The sequence below is a fragment of the Nyctereutes procyonoides genome, unplaced genomic scaffold (genome assembly GCF_905146905.1).
Source record: "Nyctereutes procyonoides isolate TBG_1078 unplaced genomic scaffold, NYPRO_anot_genome, whole genome shotgun sequence".
NCBI lineage: Eukaryota > Metazoa > Chordata > Mammalia > Carnivora > Canidae > Nyctereutes > Nyctereutes procyonoides.
This window is the reverse complement of record NW_026575160.1, coordinates 19,921,895-19,945,480: the sequence shown is the minus strand read 5'-3', so window position 1 is coordinate 19,945,480 and position 23,586 is coordinate 19,921,895. Positions and strand designations below refer to the sequence as shown.

Here is a 23,586-nt window from a genome sequence, read left to right as displayed (position 1 = left end):
CTCAGAATGTCTATGGAATTGGAGACCAAACACATCCTAAAGAGAACATTTTGATTTACAATAGAAATTTCTGTAAATCTGCACCACCCCCACCCCACCCCCCAGCCAATGTTCCTTGTGTAACAGACTGGCATGCTTTGTTACCACCCGTCACTCAAGCCAGAAATTTGCCTAGCCACCATTCAACCTGTAACAAACTTCTTCCTTTTTAACCCCCACCTCCTAGTTTTGGGGGCTCCTCGCCTTTTCTTGAACTGAGACATCTCCCACCTGACTCCACTCACCGACACAAAGCTCTAGCCACAGAAGAGCTAGCTGCAGACGGCCCTGTGATTTTTACCCCAACGCAGACAAATATTATTTTCTGAACGCACTGCAACATACAGAAATTTGGGAAGTACTGCCCCAAAGAATAAAACTCAGGCTTCTTGGCATGAATAGCAGGCCCTCCATTCACGGTGCTGCACTCTTTCTCCTCACGCCACATCACTTATGGTGCAACCTTGGCTCTTTGTTCTCCCTGCACCTGAACACACTTTCCCGCTCTGCTTGGCCAGGCTCACTCTGAATTCTCCTTTGCAGCTCCTGTTTGTGTGTGGATTTCCCATGCTTCTCCCCCACATTAATCTTTTCAAAGCTGGCTTGTTCAAAATGAATCTGAAAGGGAACCATAGCAAAAATGGATCTCATGCAAGTGCTTGTCGTTCAGTTGGTTGAATGAAGCTCAATATAGTAACATGGCTCTAAAGCCCAAAAGGCTCCCTTTAAGGACTAAATGTCTAGGTTCTTAATTCAAGGTCAACATAATCACCAGCATTGGTTTCTTTTCCTTCTTTGTTCATTCTTTGCCACTTGAACATTCTCAATTTTCAGAATTAAAATCCTGGTTTCTGAAAAGGCTTTTACTTCAGGATTTAGAATTAGAGACAATTTTTTGCTTGTTCCTGAGGGTTATGTTTGGAGGAGATAGCTAATTAAAATATCTTGGCACCTGTCCCCAAAGGCATTTCCTTCTCCCATACCGAGAGCTTTCCGGCTCACATCTTTAGTATTTGTCAGATCCATACAAATGTGAGTGACAGAGAGCAGCAAAGGAACAGAAACTCAACAAGAGAAAACTCCACACAGTTTTTCTTGTTTATGTAAGAAAAATTTATTGACTACCTACCAGGTTGTTTTTCTTGATTAGGATAATGTATTAATGGGTGTTTATAACATTATGCACTATACCTTTTCATGTGTTGGAAACATTTCATGAGAAGAACAAGTTTTCCAGCCAAAATGGTTTACCGATGTTCAACCAAAACTGGGGAAGAGTCAACCACTGGGCTCCTCTCATTTTATTAGGAGATACCCCTTACAAGCTGGTGGGCAGACACTCGGGAAATGCTCAAAAAGTTAGTAAGGGAAGACCTTCCACCTGAAGGGTTGATGATTTTCAACGTGCCACCTTTTTCACAAATAACTGATGTTGTCAACATCCAATATTCACTTTTCTTCCCAGTTCAAAACTTTTAGTTCAAAATCTTTAAACATTCTTATTTTCACTGGGAAAAGGGAAAGTACTTATTTTTACTGAGCACCAACTACAATGCAGCTTGAATCATTATTGTGCTTATTCTTGATCAAGGGCATTTGTCCATCATTAAATTCAATCTTCATAGCTAATAGTATAATTAAAATAGGGATTATATACATGTAGACAGAGTGATATTAACCATCTTTTAATTTTTTATATACTATGGCACCAACATGAATTGCTAGCCTGGGTTATATACATTAAAGAACAAAATAGAATATTTTTATTTTGAATTTTCTAACTCTGCAGGAGTTTGGCTTTGAGAGCCCATTGAAAATATCCCATGTAAATAGGATGGGGCCACTACCATCAAACCATTTGATTAATCCTCATTATGATCAAGCATTTGATAAAATCATTGTTCATCAATAGCCTACAGCCAAAACCAGAACATGGCAAATGGACCATTTGACTCATTTCCCCATGCCCCCCTATCAGAGAGCTGCCTGCTTGGATTAGTAGGCCTGTACAACTCTCTGTCCTTTCTGCCTTCTCTTTCTTTTTTGGGGGGGGGGAGTTTTTTTTAAATTTTTATTTATTTATGATAGTCACACACAGAGAGAGAGAGAGAGGCAGAGACACAGGCAGAGGGAGAAGCAGGCTCCATGCACCGGGAGCCCGACGTGGGATTCCATCCCGGGTCTCCAGGATTGCGCCCTGGGCCAAAGGCAGGTGCCAAACCGCTGCGCCACCCAGGGATCCCTGCCTTCTCTTTCTTAACAACAAAGAAAGTGTAGAAAGGTTAAACTAGCCACGGATAAAGTACATCACACGAACTTGTAATCAAGTCACCCAAATTGACAGGGTTGGTCCATGAGGAAGAGTCTCCCTCTCATTCACCATGGTTAGATGTGATGTAAAATGCTGGGTTAGAGGCTATTAAACATTACTGGGCAGAGTCAACTTAGTCCTCGGATGAATCATGAGCAGTAAATAACCATCCACAATTCTCCCTTCTGCGTCCCTCTTTCATAAAGAGAAAACCCAGAGTGAACTAGAAAAGAATTTAAAGATAATCTAAAAAGGAACCAACCAGGAGGGGTCCACTGATTCACACCATCCCTCATTTCAGTACAGGAAGAAATACATGACATTATAAATGTAAGAGTTTTGCAAACTCCAAGTGTCTCAGATTTCTGTGCAAGTGATCTCACCAGAGGCAGGGTGTCTAGTTTTCCTAATTCTTTTTTTAAAATTTATTTTTATTTTTATTTTATGATAGTCACACAGGGAGAGAGAGAGAGAGAGAGGCTGAGACACAGGCAGAGGGAGAAGCAGGCTCCATGCACCGGGAGCCCGACGTGGGACTCGATCCCGGGTCTCCAGGATTGCGCCCTGGGCCAAAGGCAGGCACCAAACTGCTGCACCACCCAGGGATCCCTAGTTTTCCTAATTCTTAACCCTGCCCATATGCTACCCCACCTCTTTGTGTTAAAGATAAACAAAGTGTGGCTCCAAGTGTCTAAACAGTGTGCACAGGGTCACAACCATACTTAGAACCCAAGTCCCCTAAAAAGTTCTTTTTCCAAATGTAGCACTAAAGCAATGACGGGGCTACCTCAGGTAAGACACACAGAAAACAATAACAATAACAAAAACTGCCCCAGCCAGGCAATATTATACTCTGGGCTTTATTCAGTTTACTCAAACAACTATAGATGTCCCAATAAAGAATCCAAATTAATACTTCGGCTGTCATGAGTATGGGTAAAGGGAACACAAATGTCATAACAGACAATGGCAATATGCTGATTGTCAAAAATTTGGGGATTTGCTACTGTCTATTAATAGTACTCTTTATAAAAATCAAGTATTGTAGGTCTTATAAAATATATTTAAATAAAACTGTTATAAAACTGATGAACCTGAAAGTGATATGGCTTAGTTATAAAGTATAACACAGCACATCTTGAAAGAGAAAATCTGTTTTTTTAAATATTAAGCCCTTTATTTACTACACTGTAGAACACAGTATTTTTAGACATCAGTGGGTTTTGTTTTGTTGACATTTTCATTTATTTAACTGAAAACAAAAGTCAGCAAGCTCACATGATGACCAGTAGTAAACTACTAGTAAATTAGAGCAAGTACAGAAACCAGTCTTTGTTTGGACTGATGTTAAATCAACCGGTCAGTAAAGGCTTTCTGTATAATAATTATGACACACTAACAGTCACCAAATAGCACTGGGCTAGGAATCCTCTAGAAATAATGATTTTCATTTTAAACATGGAATAGTCACACAATGTAGATGGCTAACATCAACCCATTATACTTGCCCATCCTAAATTGCTCTAAGATTTAGAGAAATGACTCTTTTTTTCACAGGTTGTGCAAAAGTTTCTCCAAATATCTGCTCATGCTCAATAAAACTAACATGTCACCCAAACATTCTTTAATCTCACTGTGATATATAAATGGACACATCCATCATACACACATGTATAATTAGGTGACTCAAGGAATATGCAAAGATGGCAAGAAACCATTCAATTCTTTGGTTATGCTCCACTGACAAATATATATTTCTTGGCAACTAGCCAATCAGTTTTGGAAACAATATTGGACCATGATCCAATAAAGTCTAACAACCTATCCTTTGCTTTCCATGCACCATTAGGGCCTGTCACCAATCACCAGCCATCTCTCTCAGGCATACATTCCTCTCTTTGGAAGCATAGGATGCCCCTAGATAACTTTGCCCTTCTCCAGAGAAACACATTTTCCACTCAACTGCAAGTCTTGATTCAAAGCTAAAATTAATACAGGCAGGCAATTTAGGTTTCTTAGAAAACTTCTTAAAAATGACAAATTTATGTGATGTTAAAGCCATCCAATATGTCTGCATGCTGCCTTATTAAATTACAAACACCTGGTTTATTTATACAATGTATCCAATGGCTTACAGATTAGGATCCTAGAAATAATACATGTCTTATAGCAAAAAATATACATATAATAATCCACCTATAGTTTATATAAATGATGAAATGTTTCTGAATATATCTATATATCTATATATGTACACATATATACTCTGTGTGTGTGTGTGTATTTGAAGAATCAGCACACAAATACTGCAGTCCTTCATTGGCTCTTCCACCTCAGTGTCAAGGACACCATGTTTCAAAGTCTTAGGAGCAGAACAAAGGTCACCGTTGAGGACAAAGGACTGGCTTGATGCACCTTCCCTTGTGAAGGACCAAGTTTGCTGGACAGTGGCAACCTGCAATGCATGGCTTATTGCATGGACCAATCTCATTCCAGTTGTCACAGGTCTTGGCACATCCTGGACCACAGGTATCGTACACAGCTCCGTGCTTGCACTGGGTGGCTGAAAAAAAGGAGACACAGGTGGGACGTGGAAAAATGGCCATGTCAATTCAACCTCAGCCCAATGCCATTCTGCAGGCTCCTGTCACCCACTGCACTGGCCCTTTCACAGCACAGATTCACGTTTGCATTTGAACAAAGGAATAACAAACATCTGACCTTCCTCAAATCACCTGCACCTGAACAAACAACATCAAAGATCCACTTGCTGGGCTAGTGAACTTCAAAATAAAATAAAATGTAAAGTTTTTTATTCCCAGAGAAGACAAACTATACATTAGTGAAGCTACCAGGAAGTCTGTGAGGGTATTTGGTTATTGAGAACAGTATGAAAAATCAACTCCAAGTGGTGCTTAAAGCTATCAGGTTGTGATGAATAGGAATATTTTGTGCAACCACATCAATATTCAAGTATACAGAATTACATATACAGAAAAAAAAAACCCTACCAATGATACGTGACATATTTTAATCATAGTGATCAATCTGAGGCAAATTAGAGCAAGAGTGGGGTAAAACCAAGCAAGGAAAAATGAGATATGTGACTGGGGAGATGGAAATATGTGGCTGACTGGTCAGAGAATATAAAAGTAATGATCTAGCCAAATCATAACCAATTTTCTATCTTTGTTTACTTAGAGCTAAACTGATTCTGACAATATTCTGAGAGTTCCTGAAAATTTATGAATAGATTTGTCAGGAAAAATACTGCCAACATTCTGGAAGTTTTATGACATACAAACGTTCCTATCTGACTTATTTCCAGTGACAAAGAGGCCATCCCTCATTCTCATGAGTAGGAATGCTGACACATGAGGAATTTAGAAAAGGGATCTTCCACGAACACTAATAGCAATCTGCCTTCATTTGACGTCACTCCAAACAAACTTAGTAACAATGGAAAATCATCAGTTTAGACACCTCTACTCAGTTATGTAGTTTTCAAAATAATACTTTGTAAAGAATTATATAATTGCAAACCTGAAAAATTGAACTGGCTTTCAAGCAAGTGCACCTTATGTTGAATCTTTCAAATTAGATATTTAGAGTTACCATGGAACATTCATGTTTGACCATATCTAACTTACAATAAGCTGATAACAACTGCAAAACTGAATTCTATGAAGGTTCCTCAAGTACCCATTACACTAATTAAAAACAAATGAGAAAAAGGTGTCCTGTGTAGAGAGTAGTCAAGTATCACTCACAAGCTCTTACATATTACTAAAAAATTTGAACATATGTAACACAGAATTTTGAGAAACATCTGAGTAAAACCAATATTTCTAATATTTGGCTCTATATCATTTTTCTATATGGACTCTAATTTCCATTTCTATATGGACTCTAAGAGCTCACAAGCTCTTACATATTACTAAAAAATTTGAACATATGTAACACAGAATTTTGAGAAACATCTGAGTAAAACCAATTTTCTAATATTTGGCTCTATATCATTTTTCTATATGGACTCTAATTTCCATAATAAGTGTTGGCATTTTTAATCCTGTTCTAGTTGGTCAAAATGTTAAATAAAGTAGACGAACCATTACTAGCCACCTGTTTTGAACAAAGCCACTGTGTAAGATGCTTTGTTGGTAGAGATACATGGCATGATATAGCAATAGAGGGATGAGTTGCTGGTAGCTATTACCAGCCAATTATACTGAAACATCAAATGCAATCGTACTGGCTTTATGCCTGGCTTGCTATCACCTTTTTGAGGTGTCCTCTCAAAAGTAACTTTCTATCCAAAATGGCATCCCCACATTCTCTATTCCTTTTCCATATTTTTCTCCTTTGTACATAACACTATCATTTCTACATTTGTAACATGCTTATTCTCTGACTTCCCACACTAGAATATAAACTCGCTCAGAGCAGTTTTCACCTAGTCTACCACAATATTGCTAGCTCTTAACACAATTTCTAGCACCTAAAGGGCATTGGGTTCAGAAGCCAGCAACGAATACTTGCTGAAAATCTGAATGAGTTCGAAGACAGATCTAACTACACCAGAGAGTAGATTGGATACTTTCCATTCTCCCCTCTAGATCCACTCTCTTCCTTTTTTTAACCTGTTCTATGCCTGTGCTCTGTGTTGACCGCCAAGGATATTTCAATGGGCTCCTTTTTGAATGGTGAATACCCATAGACAGTTGGAGGAAAGGAGGAGAGTGGGGCCAGGTACTTATTTACCTAGCCTTCTCCTTCTGGCATCACTGTGATCCACTGCACCCCTCAAGCAAATGTCACTGCTCCTAATGAGTAGGGCTTCATACTCTACAGAGCTCTCTGTGCCCCAAATTCTGATAGCCAACCCCTCCCTCGCCTCTTAGGCCAAGGAATGATGACAGCCTCTCTGTTATGAGCCAGGGTACGATGTAATGAAAAATATATATTTAGCCTTTGTCCCTAGTTTCTGGCACATGGAATCTCCTAATGTCCATGGAATCTCCAGAGTACTAAGTGTCTTTTATGTGCCAATGACATGACTGGTGGTTAGGAAACCCTGGATAGCTTCAGGATGGGGGCTGGTCACCAGAAAGACCAAGGCAAGATTAGTGGGTTGGAACTTTCATCCCTGCCACCCAATCTTCAGGAAAGGGAGAGGGCGAGGGTATTGAGTTAATTACCAGTGGTGATGATTTCATTAATCATACATGCATAATGAAACCTCCATTAAAAGTCTTAAATGACTAACAACAAAGTTCAGAAAACTTCAGAGCTGATAAACATATCCAGGTACTGGGAAGGTGGTGTCCTTACTCCACTGGGACTGAAACTCCTGTGCCAGGACCCTTCTGTACTTTGCTGTACATACCTCTTTGCGTCTGTTCATACGTATCATTTATACTCAATCAGTAATAGCAAATAAAGTGTTTCCCAAAGTTTAGTGAGACATTCTAGCAAATTGTCAAGTCTGAAAGGGGGTTTTAAGGGGGATCACAGCCAAGGCAGACAGAAGTGAGGGTAACCTAGGGACCTAACACTTGCAAATGGCATCTGAAGTGTGGGCAGTCTTGTGACACTGAGCCCTTAAGCCTGTGGAGTCTGATGCTAACTCTGTGTAGTTAGTGTCAGAATTGAATTGAATTGTAGGATACCCATTTGGTACCCGGGAACTTTGGAGAATTGTTGGTATGAGAAAAACATATATTTGGTGTCAAAATATCTTGAGTAAAAACAGTTCATTTCCAGGGCACTGGACTTTTCTTTATTTTCCTACACCTCATTTATTCCTTTTCAAGAAGTCCATCTGTTAAACTTAATTAGTAAATTTGAGTGTGCCATTTGTTTTCTGGCTGGATCCCAAGTGAGACAGCCGATTAAGTAAAAAAATTACTACTACTTGTTAATGCTACATTCCCTAACATTACTTCCACTGTGTAAATTCATGAAGTTGTTTTGGCTTTTCACAATTTAATTGTATTCCTTAGGCTACTAGGAACCTCCTCTAGCCAAGCCAATGCTCAGGCCTACCCTTTGTCTTGATCTAGTGCCATTATCTAGCTTGCTGAGTGTTAACTACCATCTACCCCATCTTCCCCTATTCTAGACACTTCCCAACTTTTTCTCCCACCTCTCTTACCTGGATGAGCTATCCCTTGACTGAATACTCAGAGCACCTGCTGCCCACCTTGATTACTGCATTTACACCATGAAATTAGAACCATAATTGTTTCCTTGTGTTCTCTCTCTCTCTCCAACCAAATCCAGGCTACTAGAGGGAAAGGCTATTTTGTTTCTTTATTTTCAGCAGTAGTGTGCTGTTTAACATGTAGTAGGTAGTCAGAGGACCACTGAGTGATAGAATGCATGGATATGTGGATGAGAGAGTGAGTAGAGCGACATAACCCTTCCTTTAAATCTTGCTTGCCTTTCTGATAATCTTTTGGCTTTTGACAGATCCCTTCAAAGTTTTTTTTTCTCTTTTCAGTGGCTAACAGAATACTCTATACATTGTTTTGCCTAATAATATGAACACATCCTAGCTGAATACAATATTCACACATAATAACTATATCCATGTGTTATGTTTCTATATACCAATGGTATTCAAAACTGAAAATTAGTATCATCAGGGAACTTCCTGATGCCTGACATCCTACCCCACCACCACCACCAACAAAACAAAACAAAACAAAACAAAAAAAACAAAATCAAAAACAAAAAAAAACCTTGCCCAGGTAATTTTCATATGCAGTCAGATCGAGAACTCATTCTATAAATAACTCTCACACTCATGCTTCAGTCACTGCAGAGACTCATGTCTTTTTTAGCAAATGAGAAAGCAACTATTTCCAAAGTGGAAGTAAGTGCACAATGGAAGCTCCTACTGTTTCCCATCATCTTCCACCTAAAACCCTACTGGAGCTCTTCTGCAGTCTCAGAGTAACCATCCTCCCTTGTTGATGGATTTAGGTCATCTACACAAGCACCCTTAACTTGTCTCCCTACTGCCTCTCCTCCACATCTCCACCCACCCTTGATTTGCCATTCCTATTTTCTGACCCATCTCCTCCAGGAACTTGCTCTATTAGTTCTCCTTCTTGTTGCACATTTATCTTCTTCTCTGTTGGCTCCATCTTCTAAATATTACAAACATTTCAGATCAACACTAATCCTTGACAAAAAAGATTCCTTAACGTATCAGACTTATTTGCTTTTTCCTTTTACCTTTAAACCTCATAAAAGAGTTTACAGTCATTTTATCCAATTCCTCTGCAATTAATTGACATCAGTGACTTTGTCTTTCTCCCCTACCACTTTACTGAAGCAGTTCTCACCAAAATTTTTGGAAATCACTATATCCACTGATACATTGGTAATCCCCATTCTCCATAACCTCTCCACAAAATATTTGGCCTTGTTGTCCACTTTATCTTATGACCCTGAATTCCCCAGTTTCTTCTGCTAACACCCTGAGGACACCTTCTTTCTTGGACTTCTTTGCCTACTCTCCTGGCATTAAATGTTTGAGTGACCTCCAAGACTCTTCTCCTTACATTGCCTTGTCTTCTCTCTCTTTCTCTCTCTCTAAATTATACAGTGTCATCTCCAATTTCTAGTTCTGATTCTCTTCCAAATCTCAATATTTCCCAAATCTTAATTCAAATGGCACCTTCTCCAAGTAGCTTCCTGGATCTCCCCCAGAACATCCTTCCCCTCCCTCTGCAACCCACAGTTATTTGTTTGTTTTAATCCTCAGTCCTAGTACAGCTGTAGTTCTTAATCAGAGATGCTTTTACGAGTCCCTTGAAGATCTTTTAAAAGATATTATTCCTCAGCCCCATTCCCTAAAGATCTTTGCTCCAACTCTACTACAGTGGGACCCAAGTAGCTATAGATTTTTAACAGTTCCAGGGGTGCTTGTCATTGGTAACCATGGTTGAAAAGAGTGAACTGCTGAGGCCCTGGCTCCTGTGGGCAGAGAGTCCTTGTCTACCATGACCCAAGGTTCTGGCACAGGGCCAAGCACAGAGGAGCAGCTTAATAAATGTTAGTGCCTGTTGGATGATGATTTAATCTTAATGATGCTCAATCCATCATCTCATTTCCCAGTGTGGATTACATTTGGCTGGCCTTGAGTTCATTTTCCACTCAGCTGCTTCCAGAAAGCCTCTTTGAACTCACTTTACCCTCCAGATACTTTGCTTCCCTTTAAACCTTGCAAAGATCCATTGTAGTATGAAAACTCCATAGAATCTCCTCTTTCCCATCCATGTTCTCTCCTTTCCCCATATTCTCTCAGACATGAAAGACATGTCTCTTCTACCCTCTGAGCTCTCAATTCTTCCTTCTAGCTCTACCACTTAACTTATGGATGCTCTGCTGTGTCATTTCACCCTTGACTAACTGAACACTGATTACTTCCCTCACAATCTATAGCTAGAAAGTAGAACATAGAAAATGTGGAACTGGGATCCCTGGGTGGCACAGCGGTTTGGCGCCTGCCTTTGGCCCAGGGTGCGATCCTGGAGGCCCGGGATCGAGTCCCACGTCGGGCTCCGGGTGCATGGAGCCTGCTTCTCCCTCTGCCTGTGTCTCTGCCTCTGTCTCTCTCTCTCTCTCTGTGACTATCATAAATAAATAAATAAATAAATAAATAAATAAATAAATAAATAAATAAATGAAATACATCTTTAAAAAAAAAGAAAAAGAAAATGTGGAACTACTAGAAAAGAAAAAAGGGATCTTTTCTCATTGAACAAAAGCACTTCCATTTTAATTCAAATTAATAAACCTCTCCCATGTGTCTCCCATGTGGTAGGCATTCTCTTAGGCCAGAGAATCAAATGTGAATAAGATATCATCTCTGATCTCCAATTACAGGAAGCTGGCATACAACCAAACAGGTGAAGGTGACATGTAAACAGATTCTTAATTATATGCAAGAGGTACCATATTAGATCATGAGAGCAAAGTACCATGGAGGAGGAAGAGGGAGACATCATAGCAAGTCCTAGTCAGAGCCAAGTGACAACCATCAGTGATAAGACACAAATGAATAGAAATTGGAAAGATCTACATAACAAATACTTGAATAAATTCATTAATACTTATGTAAATATACAGATAAATATATATTCACTTTCAAATATGTTTTTCCACAATGTTCTTGTTGGTCTGTTTGCATAATGATTAACAACAGAGGCTGTAAGGCAAAATTGACTTCGGTTTTCATTCCCAACATACTCATTTTCTAGCTCTGTGACTTGCAGCACATCACTTAAATATTCTACACCTCAATGTCCTTATCAGTAAAATGTGGGTAATAGAATGTTACCACATAGACTACGATGCAGATTTAACAAGATAAAATGTCATAAAAGTGCTAGTGTAGACTTTGGGGCAAAGGAAGTGCTTAGAAAATAGTGAATATTAATATAAATGGTCATTATTAAACTTTTATCTTAGACCTTCATGATGGCCCTTTGCATAGTGTATTGTATTTCAGTAATTCACATGCTAAACCTGAGTTCCATCAGCTCTTTCTGCCACACGAGGTGGGCATATAGTTAGTGCTGGTAGTCATGGTCCTGCGAAAATCCACCTGCCTTGGAAATGTCACTTGCTCATTCAGAGTTGCCTGCCTGGCTGGCTTCTTCTCTGTTCAACTTCCAAGCTTTTTATGCTGGAAAATTTCTCTTCTCTATATTAAGTGGCCTTAAGTGCTGTCATAAGTCGAAAGATCTGGGAGCTAAAAATAAGTAAAGAGTATTCTTACGGTCTTCACTATTCCGATCATTTGGAAATGTATCTACTGAAAGATGCTGCGTGTCGCTGTAAATTTATTCTTCATATACCAACCGTCAATCTGCGGAAGCTCATCGTGTGTGTGTGTGTGTGTGTAAAGTTTCCCCTGCAACTGAACAGAGTAATACTTCACTCAGATGGCTCCATTAATTTTAAGTGGTAAATGGAACCTTTCAAGGGCCATATTCCTTGTCCATTAAAAAAGAAATTTTAGCTCCGAAGATTCAGTCCCTGAAATCGGGATGCTGGGGGAAATGCATAGTCCTCAAATGCAGTGTGTGCACTCAGATGATGCTAAATATAGCTCCGGGCCAGGAAGAGAGTATTCGTATGCTGTGTATCTAACATGAGCCTTACCACAACACCACCACAGCTAATAAAGTTTAAAAGATTCTGCAGAGCTCTAAATCACAGAGGATGGATGGATGGAGCTTGCCTCCATAGATCTTATCCATTTTCTGGTAGATTCAAGGGAAGGGAGACTCAAAGTAGAGAAAGAGAACTAGGAGTATTCAAGATGCACAGAAAAGACTGGTCCCTCAAAAACATCACCTTTACTATGCTACCCCACACTGGTGCATTGGGTGAGAGGTAAGCCATTCCGTCCTACTTTGTAGGAGCCTTAGCCACACTGTACAAATGAGATAGGGAAAGTGAAGGACTTCATAAAAATCTACGTTTTGCTCCCTTTCCTGCTTCATTTTTTTTAAAAAATTTTATTTATGTATTTGAGACAGAGAGCACACAAGCAGGGGCTGGAGGGGCAGAGGGAGAGAGAAGGGGAAGCTGATTCCTTGCTGAGCAGGGAGCCCTTAGATCATGACCTGAGCCAAAGGCAGATGCTTCACCAGCTGAACCACGCAGTGACCCTGTTTTCCTGCTTCTATTCTTGCTAGGACCTGAACCCTCACACTACATGTCTTAAGTAAATACTCCTTGTAAGAGATGAGGAGTTAATGATTTCTTTGGAGTCTTCCAGCACAATAGATAATATCTAAGGAATGACGGGGCGAGGTCATCATGTGCATATTCCAGACCACTAGCACTAGACATCTGGAGGATGCCAAGATATCCTGGCTCCAGGAAATAAGTGACTTATGACAGATACCTAGACCATGTCCTCATTCTGACCAGTTCCTATATGCCTGAGGGGACATGGGCACCAGACCACAATTGTCAGTAAAGACTCCAGACCCTGCGCAAAGATGAGACTCATTCTCCAATTCCTTTCCGAGTCTCCCAGATGCTCTGTATCTGCTCACTCTATGTCTTTAATAAACTCTGCTCTCACTTCCTGCTGGCTCATGTTTGCTTTCCATCCTGCGTGAAGCCAAGGACCTTCTTGGTTGGTGCTGCAGGACCTCCTCCGGTCTGCTGGCATTACTATGTTATTTTTATCAAATCAATACTCCCTTGAGAAAGGTGGCATTGATAGAGAGGCACTCTTGCTATGGAAAGTAAACTCAGATACAAAGATCTGAGTTTGCAGAGGACAGAGCAAATTCCAAAAGAAAAGTCAGAAGGAAGTAAAAGGGCTTGGTGCTTTTCAAGGACACAGACTAGTGATCTTATTGAGGGGCAGCTTGGAGAAGTTATAGTAACCCCAAAATACGTGTCATCCTACTCCCTAAAAGCCACTCAAATAGGCATAAAAATGAATTCAGTGGTTTCAACTCTGGCTGCAGTTCAGAATCACCTGAGCAGTTTGTCTGTTTGTTTATGATTTTATTTGTTTATTTGAGAGAGAGAGTGAGAGAGAGAACATGTTGTGGGGGTGAGTAAAGGGGAAGAGAATCTCAAGCAGATTCCATGCTGAGTATGGAGCCTGATGCGAGACTCAGTCCCAGGACCCTGAGATCATAACCTGAGCCAAAACCGAGTCAGATGCTTAACAGACTGCACCACCCAGGCGCCCTGCACCTGAAAAGTTTTAAAAGCTACACAAGACCAGTTAAAGCAGGATATCTTGGCAGGGGGCCCAGGCATAGGTTTCTGGTTCATTTTTTAAACTCCTTAGTGATTCCAGGGTTCAACCAGATTCAGACCCACTGGTCAAAGTAAACAAGACGGCCATGCACTGAACACACAGCTTCAACGCCATTCTTCTTGACCCCTCATCCCACCAGATGACCACTCGTGCCCTCCACCAATATAGGCACTCTAGAGTTAGCAGTGCCATGAACTGCTGCTTTCCTAATATGAGAGCTAAGGTTATGAGGATCAGCGTAGAATTAGGGCAAACTCTGGTCTCTTCATTCCAGGCAAATCTGGCCCTTTTCAGAAAAATGTCTGCCAACCCTTGAAGTAAGTGATACTCAGTCATCTCATCTTCAAATCTAAATAGCAGCAGCTGTTTTTATGAGTTGGACACTTCCAGATGTTTCATATATATATGTACACACATATATATAACATACTTATCACCCTGTGTAATAGATATTATTGCAAAATTCCAAAATATAGCAGGAATCTCTCTTCTTCTTTCCCCATACACTCACTGCCTCCATCTTAATCCAAGCCACCACTGTTTGCCACTACTGCAACAGCCTCCTGCCTGGTCACCTGCTTTCGATCCTGCCCCAGCCCATCTATTCTCTCCACAGTAGCCTGGACACAGGGTAATCTTTGGAAAGCAGAAAGAGGCTTGCTTAAAGCCCAGCAGTGGCTCCCACTCCTCTTAGAATAAAGGCTACCCATTTTCCCAAGACCTCAAAAGCCCTGCATGATCCAGCTCCTGCTTCTACTCCACCCTCATTTTATGGCCCTCTTTCCCTTGCCCACCAGTTCAAGAGCATGCTATCTTATTCCTACTTTATGGCCATCAAATATGTTGCTTCTGCCGAGAATGCTTGCCCTGACTCCCTTCGACCCTTTAAGACTCAGCTGAAATATTACAGCCACAGAAAAGCTTTCTCTCATTTCCACCTAAGTAGCCATTTGTTTTCTATTGCTCTGCCTTATTTGTTTCCTTCATCACAACGTACTTAGCAAGCATTTGTTGTAGAGTTACTATTTTTGTCTGGTTCTCCTTTTGGAAAGTCGGCACCTCTCTTGGAGTCACCAGAGTACCCACTGTGCTCAGCACAATGCCCAGCACTTAGCCACTTGGCAAGAAATATTTCTTTACTCAACAAAGAAGTCCATTTTACGGATATCCAATAAGCTAATTAACTTGCCTGAGATCAAAGAGCTATTAACAAGGTATACAGAAATCTATCTCTCTGAGGCAAATGAACATTCTGCGAGGGTTTAACAATCTTTCTCTTTCAAAAAAAAAATCACACTTATCCTGAAGACCTTAAATGACTGTAATCATCATGAATCTTCTTTGCCCCACACATAACCTAAGCCACAGCTGTGATTGTCCATGTGCTAAGTACATCCAGCTGGTAGCTTGAGGTTGGGAAGATTTTGCAACAGTGGAAATCCTTAAATTGTTCAAATGTGCTTGTCACAAAGAATTTCTCTTAAGTGCTTTCTATCCTGCCTAGTGGGAAGCCCTTGTGTTTTATCAAGTTGCAATCCAGTTGAACTATTAATGGAATTTCCCCTTGGCCAAGGGGGGATGTGACCACTCACATCAACAAGTCTCTTCTATTGCAATTTTAGGAGTTGTAGTGAATTTCTGATGGATGGATCCACCAGGAATTTCTCACCTGCACAGTTCTGCTGAGGCTCCCAGTGGACACTGATGCCCTCTCTCTGGCAGGCCCGAGTATATGCCAGAAATGATTCGCAGTAACAGTTTTTATGGACTGGACATTCACACATGTCTGTCACACAGGACCTAAGGAACCCAACAGAAAGAAATAAACATGTAAAAATATCAAATTATCACACACGTTAAATGTGACTTGCAGAAAGGGTTGGGTGGGTGGATGGCAAACCTTGATTGGCCATTAAAGTTTGCTATATTAAGTTGGAAATCTAAAAATGGCATAAAATTCCTGTATGAAACCCTACTGGGTATCTCTGAACAATGTGATCTTAAGTTCCCTTACTTCTAGAGAAGGACTATCCAATAGAACTTTCTGTAATGATGGGAATGTTCTACAACCTCCACCGTCCAAAGCAGTCTCCACTACTCATATCTGGCTATTGAGCACTTGAAATACATCTAGTGTGTGTGAGGAACCATTTTTTTATTTCATTTTAATTAACTTAGACGCAAATAATCAATATACCCAGCGGTTACCATGTTGGAAAGGTAGTTCTTGGGCTATAGTCACCATTCAAGGTACTGCCATTTTGTGAACAGCTCTGATACAAGAATCATAGTTTCTACCAAAATGTGACCAAAATAGTGGCCAACCTAATGAAAGTATAAAATCCCAGGGCTTTCTGAAGACATACAATTAAAATTCACTTTTCTGGTAGCTTAGAATTTTAGTTTTTTGAGAGACAGTGAACCTCATTCTTTAGAACATGGGGTGACAAATTCTAAATAAAACAAAACATTCAGACTCCTAATTAGACTGAAAAATAAAGAAGATTGAGCCAAGGTCTTCATTGCTTAAGTTTAAATACAGAAATGATGGGCCAGGACATAAGGAGAACTGAAACGGGCTTAAATGTAAACTAACAAATTTTCAAACACGTTGACCTCAAAGACACAGTAATGACCTTACACTGGCATGCCATATTGCCACTGACAAAGTGCTTCCACAGGCAGTCTGTCACTGAGCGCTAAATAGGACAAAGCACCGTCCCTATTTTATAAATAAAGAGGTCATTTCACAAATGAATAGATGGGCCCAAAGTCACATTAAAAAGTGGCAAAAAAGTGAATTAAATTACATCCCCCCAGATGCATGCTCTTCCTGTTATGCCATAGGCTTGTCTTCCTTTTCTTCTTCCAGCAAGCTCACTCCCTAATAGTTTTGGACTTAACATTTATGCAAGAGGCCCTCAAGATTAAGAACGTGAAACTACTCATTTTTTTTCACACCCTTGTTCAGCAACACCTCTTCCTTACAGAATCTAATCAAGGCTGAAAGCAAAAAACAAAGAATACTAATATTCAAGATTACGAACAGCACAGATGAAAAGTGACCAGGATGTGATAATCCACTGTGAATATGCCAGCACTTTCTCTTGGCGTGGGATGTGTGTACACATCTGATTACAGAGAGTGGACAGCTAGCTCTGTGTAAAGGCTGATGCACCACCTGCTTTGAACAGGAATTAAATGCAGAAACCATATTAAAGAATCAATAGACTCCCCGGGTACCCGCAAAGTTATTACAGCCCAATCCTCAAGAACACAGCCTTGGAAATATGAACTAACAGGGACAAAAGAGCAATAGAACTGAAACCTAACAAGCCTCCTCTGTGTCATCAAGTGAGAAATTATCTGATGACTGATACTTAAGACAGAAAATTATTTGATGACTGATACGGGACAGAAAAATGGATCTATCTCCTCTCTGTAATAATAAAGACTGTATTTCTTTTTTAAAAAAATATTTCATTTATTTTAGAAATAGAGAGAGGGACAGTGGGGTGGGGAGGAACAGAGGGAGATGGAGAAGCAGACTCCGCATTGAGTCCAGAGCACGAGTGGGGCTCCATCCCAGGACCCTGAGTTCCCGACCTGAGCCCAAATCAAGAGCCCCTCAACTGACTGAGCCCCCCAGGCACCCCAAGACTGCACTTCTTCATACCTCCCCACACCTTGCATTACAGAAATCTTATGAAATCATGCTCACCAGCCAACCCTTTCCAGTACCAAACACCAGGCTGTGTCTAATTCCGTGCAGAGCCCCCAGGCTTTGGAGAAAAGGCAGGGAAAGGCTGTTCTTAAAAGGGCCTGGAAGTATCTAGGAGGAACACCCTTCAAGACCACTGCCTTGGCGGTTTTGATTTCCACTTCAGACCAACCCTTACCCTGCACACTCCCGCTCAGACTTCACAGCGAAGTCTGTGACCTCACCTCCATGGGGCTCCCCTGGGGGACTGCAGTGTCCCTCCTTCCTGGCCCACACAGGTGCCAATGCCTGGGCCCTGATGCACTGTGTGGGGAGGAGGTGGGCTCCACAAGAGGACACCAGGCCTTCGGGCCAAAGACCGTCTCTTGCGACGCTGTGAAACTGCGTGGACAGCAAACAGAAGGCGATCAGCGTGGGTGAGTCCTTGGGGAATGTTTGCTTTCCCTCCCCTTCCTTGCTGCTGGCCGTCTTAGGAAGCTATGTACACGATTCAAAATAAACTGTGATCGGCTAAATCCAATTCACCGAGACTGGGGCGGGGGGGGGGGGGAAGGCCGTGAGCTCACGGGGAACGTGTAAGCTCACATTTAACAGCCACTGCGGTTTGCACGCTCCACCTCCACGACAGGCCCCGGGGCACTCAGGCCACAGCCAGCAGCGTAGCTGCCCTTTACAACGAAGGAAGATCCGGGCTCCTTCTAGCTGCCCTTTACAACGAAGGAAGATCGGGGCTCATTCTATTACTTGGCACTCACGAGGAACAACACTGGAGGAAAAGCCATTTGTCAAAGCCACCCTCCTCCTCCGCTTGAAGTATTTCGCATATATTTAGAGGCTTAAGAGATGTGTTTGGCCACAGAAGTTAAAACTACAAGATGTCTTTTATCCCCCCTTGTCAAGTTGATGATTTTTACACAAAATCGGACCCAGGGTTTGTGAGAGAATGAGGAAAGAGAGGGTCCCTCCTCTGCTTGGCAGAGTGCACAAATGTTAGTTCTTACATTGGGCATTTTGCCACCGTCAGCTTTTCTGTGGCCTATCTCACAAAGCAATGGGGTGGGAGGCAGGTCTTAATTACTAGCCCACTTGGGACACCCAGAGGGCTCTGAGGTTGAAGGTCTGCCTTCAGCTCAGGGTGTGATCCCGGGGTCCTGGGGTCGAGTCCCTCATCGGGCTCCCTGCATGGAGCCTACTTCTCCCTCTGCCTGTGTCTCTGCCTCTCCCTCTGTGTCTCTCATGAATATAAAACCTTAAAAAAAAATGACTGACCTTAAAAAAAATGACTGACCCACTTAACTTTTGGGGAATTGGAGCTTGGAGGCAGTAGGTTGCTCAAGGTCGCGTAGCTGACTGCAGATCTGAACTGCAAAACCAGGACTATAATTCAGGTCTTTCATCTCCACACCCATACAAATAATAACGACTGCATCAGAAGAGCTTTCTAGGGAGCAACTGGGCAGTGCTTATAAATAACCCTAAGGAAGCTTCTTTCTTTGGCAGGGAAATTTCACACCCAAGAAAATAGGAATGCATGTGGATGGAAGACTCTACGTGCAGGGGTTTTCATCACAATGTTATTTAAAATGAAAAAGAAGGCAGAGGGATAACCTGAATTGCCTAGAACAAGGGCCTACTGAGCTACAGCTAGGTGACCTTTATGTCCTGCAGACATTGCAATGACATTTTGTAGAATATGAGGAAACATTCAGGCAGGATTGATTGAAAAAGAGCAAAACTGTTTCGCTACTGTGTGGTCACACATAAGAAGACAAAAATAACTGAGAATTGATATGCCCAAATATTCACAGCGGTCAACTCTTGGTGATAGAACTGTGGCTCTTCTTATCGTCTTCGTATCTGTGCTTTCTGCAGTAAACACATATCACTTTTCTAAAAAGATAAAATCGGTGTATTTTTAAATCGACAAAAAGAGTAACATGAGACATGTTAGTATTTCAATCAGAATGTAGGGACGAGAACGAGAAAAGAATAAAGAATGGGAGGAAATTAAAATATCCCTTTGGAGGTCTCAGTTATTAAATATTTCTCCAGCTACAGTTTTCCAATCTGTGTATCTGAGGCCTCCTGACACAGGCTTTCATTTTATTCATGGTGTATTATCCTCAGACTCCCACCTCATCGGTCAGCTGATGCTATGGACTTGACATCCAGATGGTTGGGACGGATAATGGGATAATTAGGTACACTTCTGCTGGAAGGAATTTATTAAGAAAAAGGGAACTTATTAAGAGTAAAGTAAAAGCATCCTCAAATGCACTTCAAATTTCGGGGAGGGGTGAAAGCTATTGTTATTCAAGTGTCCAATTTGTGTTGATCACACTTAATAGTTCAGTATGAGAAAAAAAATCTAATTTATGACAGAACGGAGTTGAATTTTTATGTGGTAATGGAAACCTGTTGTTCTTTCCTTAGTCAGTATGCCCTGATACTGCACATTTATATTCATTTTATAGAACATGTAGGAGAATTTTACCACTTTTAGCCATTAGTAAGATTTACGGCTATGGTTTCTCTGCTTTCATGTCATTATCCTGTCACAGTTATGTTCTGTTCGCCGTTGAGTTCCTGCTCAGGAAACACAGGCGCCCATTGCTCCAGTGGGAAAACTCAGGCTGCACTACAATAGAGCTCTTCCAGGAAAGCTCTACAGGTAAGACAGAAACATCGCCTGCCTATGGAGCCCCTTAAAGCATTCTTCTGTCACAAGAGCTTAGGAATGTATCTGGAAATGATGTTCTCTGATTTATCCACCCTGCTCCTGGCACCTTTCCTGACAGCAGAGAGGTACAGGCAGGATTCTTGTTCCTTGGGGCTCACAGAGCTGCGCACTGCAGTGATATGGAAAGAGGATGCCAAGAGCTACCTCAGGGTCCCCCCAGCTGGTGCCGGGCTGGGAAGCACTTCATCACATACCAGCTGCCCACCCCCCTTCTCTAATCATCTCCTGTATGGGTATCATGTCTCAATAAGACTCTTTGAAGCCCTCTCCTCACTGCGTGCAACATGGTACTGATACCATGGTGAGGTATCAGGTGGGGTCAGCTCCCTCCCTGGAACCCAACTGATCACAATTTATCTGCAGGGGAGCCCCCATCATCTTCTCCCCTCCATTAGGTTACAGCCGCTGTCTCCTGCAGAGCTCTAGAAAGAAGCCACTAGCCACGTGGAACTGTGTACATGGAAATTTCAATTAATCACAATTAAATAAAACGTTAAGTTCCGTTCCTTCAGTCACACTGGCCACATTTCAAGTGTTCAATGACCCCATGTGGCTGGGGGCCACCATCCTGGACAGTGCTGAGTTACACAAGCTCCATCACTGCAGGAAGTTCTACTGGATGGCGGTATGAAGCAGGAGCGCAGCTCCATCTGCGTTGGGAAACCATTCCTGTTCTTCCCGGAGAGATGTATAGATGCTGTGAGGTCAGAATCAGGCTCACTCCGGCTCCTACTGGGCACTTACAGAGAAAGCTCAAATTCATCATCGCTAGCGATCTAGATCTCCCTTTTTCTTCCCTACTCACATTCTTTTACCCAGTTGTAGGGAACGTTTCCTTACCCCTCAGGCTTCCTTCCACCTTGCCATTCCTGCCTTGACTGTGCTTCGTCTTTTCCACTGGAAGAATGTGATGTCTATCCTTTAAGGCTCAGTTAAAACTCCTCCACGATGCTCCCTGACCAGACTGGGAAAAGTCAGCCCCCTCCTACTGGGTCCTATCCCTTCTACTTCTTTATCCTGGCACAGACTCTGTGAATCCTAATTGAATCCTAATTACTCTTTGTCTGTTTGAGAAAGGGGAACTTGTATCTTGTTCACCCAGCCAAGCAAGGTACCTTGAACACACAGCTCAGTAAATATGGTGAATCATCAAAAGAGCCTGAAGGAGGATGGCCTGATGACTTTTGCCCGGCTTCCCTGGAGCCACGATTGGACCCTGATACCTAGAGTGCGAACTCTATCCTTGCTGCTCCTCCCCGGCCAAGGCCTGAAGTGGCCACAGCCCCAGGGCTGCTCCCCACAGCAACCTCTGAACTAAGCTGCTTCCTTTGGGAACCATTCATTCTCATTTTGAACTTTTTACACCCCTCTCCTGCATCCTAGGGGATTTTCTTTGTAATTTAATGAACAGCAGAATAAAGGATCTGATCAGAGAAGTCTACTTTAATAACACATTTTCAGAAAAGCACATACTCAATATCGTAAGACCAACCTATAGCTCTTCGTGTTATTAAAAAGGCAAGCCTCCAATACTGCTAAAATCAAAACATCAAACATCGCTCTGCTTCCTAGCAACAGCATACCGAGTGGCTTTCCCTCTGCTTTTTCTGGCATGAAGGCCACCCCTGTCAGGGAGAGGTAAGTGTTCATGCGTTTGCTACCCAAACAGAGTTTTGAAGGACAGAAAAATTAACCACTGGGAACTCTCCACACTGCTTCTGGGGGAACAGAAGGGCAAGCCAGGAGTGACAGCAGCCAGCCGCATCTGGGAGCCAGAGGTAGAGCTTTGGCTTTCCCCTCTGCCACCAGGAAGGGTCTTTGGCCGTACTATGTTGTTCTATTTGGAAGTCGGCTTTCCTGAGAGCAATAGTAAAATGTTGCTATGTCCAGAAGATGACTAGAAAACCACACTGGGTTCATGTGGCTTTCCTTGCTCCATGTATCTAGGAAGTTCACAGAAGCAAGTGAAAGCATCTCAGGCTAGTTAAGTGCCTGGGCATCAGTGGGAAATGGGGAAGGGAGAGGGTTCCGGAGGCAGTCCTGGCTGGGTGGACAGACATGTGTTTAACTACCAAGAGACTATTAAAAAATTCACTTACACTTCAATCCTTGAAATTCTGCCCTGACCTCCCTAACCTGAATTGACCTGAAATAACTATGGGTAGTAGCCATAAGAAGCCATAGCCATGTCACATTAGACCTAAGAAAATAACTTCATCCCTAACTCAGTAGTGGCTTCCTCTGCTCTTCTCAATACTATAAGGGCATCCTCATCAATTCACACACACACACACACACACACACACACACACACACACACGCACGCACACACACACACACAACCTAGCATATTGGCATAAAAAAATTGGGCCAAAAGATTCAATAATGAGAAACCTGAGGTTGCTTTATTGAGTTGTTAATCAGGGTGCGGCAAACATGCAGAGCCAGCCAGCAGGGAGTCCTTGCTGCTCCCTCCAGATCCTTCCTGGGCCAGCCACAGTTTGGCACCATAGTGGCTTAAATATTGCTGAGAATGTTTGATATCAAATATTGGCTTAAATGTTGGCTGTATGGTTGCCTAGGTTTCCAGGACAGCACAGCAAGGCTAGATATTTCTGGATGAGCTTATTTCACAAACTCGATCTAAGGAGATGGGGCAGGAGAATCTGGGAGTCTAGCTGTTTCTCTGGTTGTAGATACTGAACTTATCTGCAATCCAGCCTCATGAGAACCCCCTTCCCCCCCAGACACACATACATTAGACCTTTAGCCCACTCCTAAGTGTGAAGAAAAATGAATTCATTGAGCCCCTTTTGTTTGTGGTATTGACTCAGGCACAGACATGAATAGAGATGGACACACCTTCAAACTCCAAGTGACACATAAAGGCTATTATGTCAGGATGTCAGTGCAAATGGGATACTGAGGACTAAGTCCAGAAGGCTTCACACAGTAGGAAAGACATG

The 23,586-nt window shown here is 41.9% G+C and overlaps 1 protein-coding gene across 1 annotated transcript in view; it reads right to left on the bottom strand.

Moving 5' to 3' along the window:
* Nucleotides 1-3,104: 3,104 nt before the first annotated feature.
* BMPER (BMP binding endothelial regulator) overlaps nucleotides 3,105-23,586 on the bottom strand; it is a 247,932-nt gene continuing 227,450 nt past the window's right edge. Inside the window, exons 14-15 of the mRNA XM_055314875.1 lie at nucleotides 15,829-15,959; nucleotides 3,105-4,913 (exon numbers count right to left, since the gene is read on the bottom strand). Of these exons, the coding sequence (XP_055170850.1) occupies nucleotides 4,732-4,913; nucleotides 15,829-15,959 (313 nt within the window). The 3' untranslated portion in view covers nucleotides 3,105-4,731. The remainder of the gene's footprint in view (nucleotides 4,914-15,828; nucleotides 15,960-23,586) is intronic.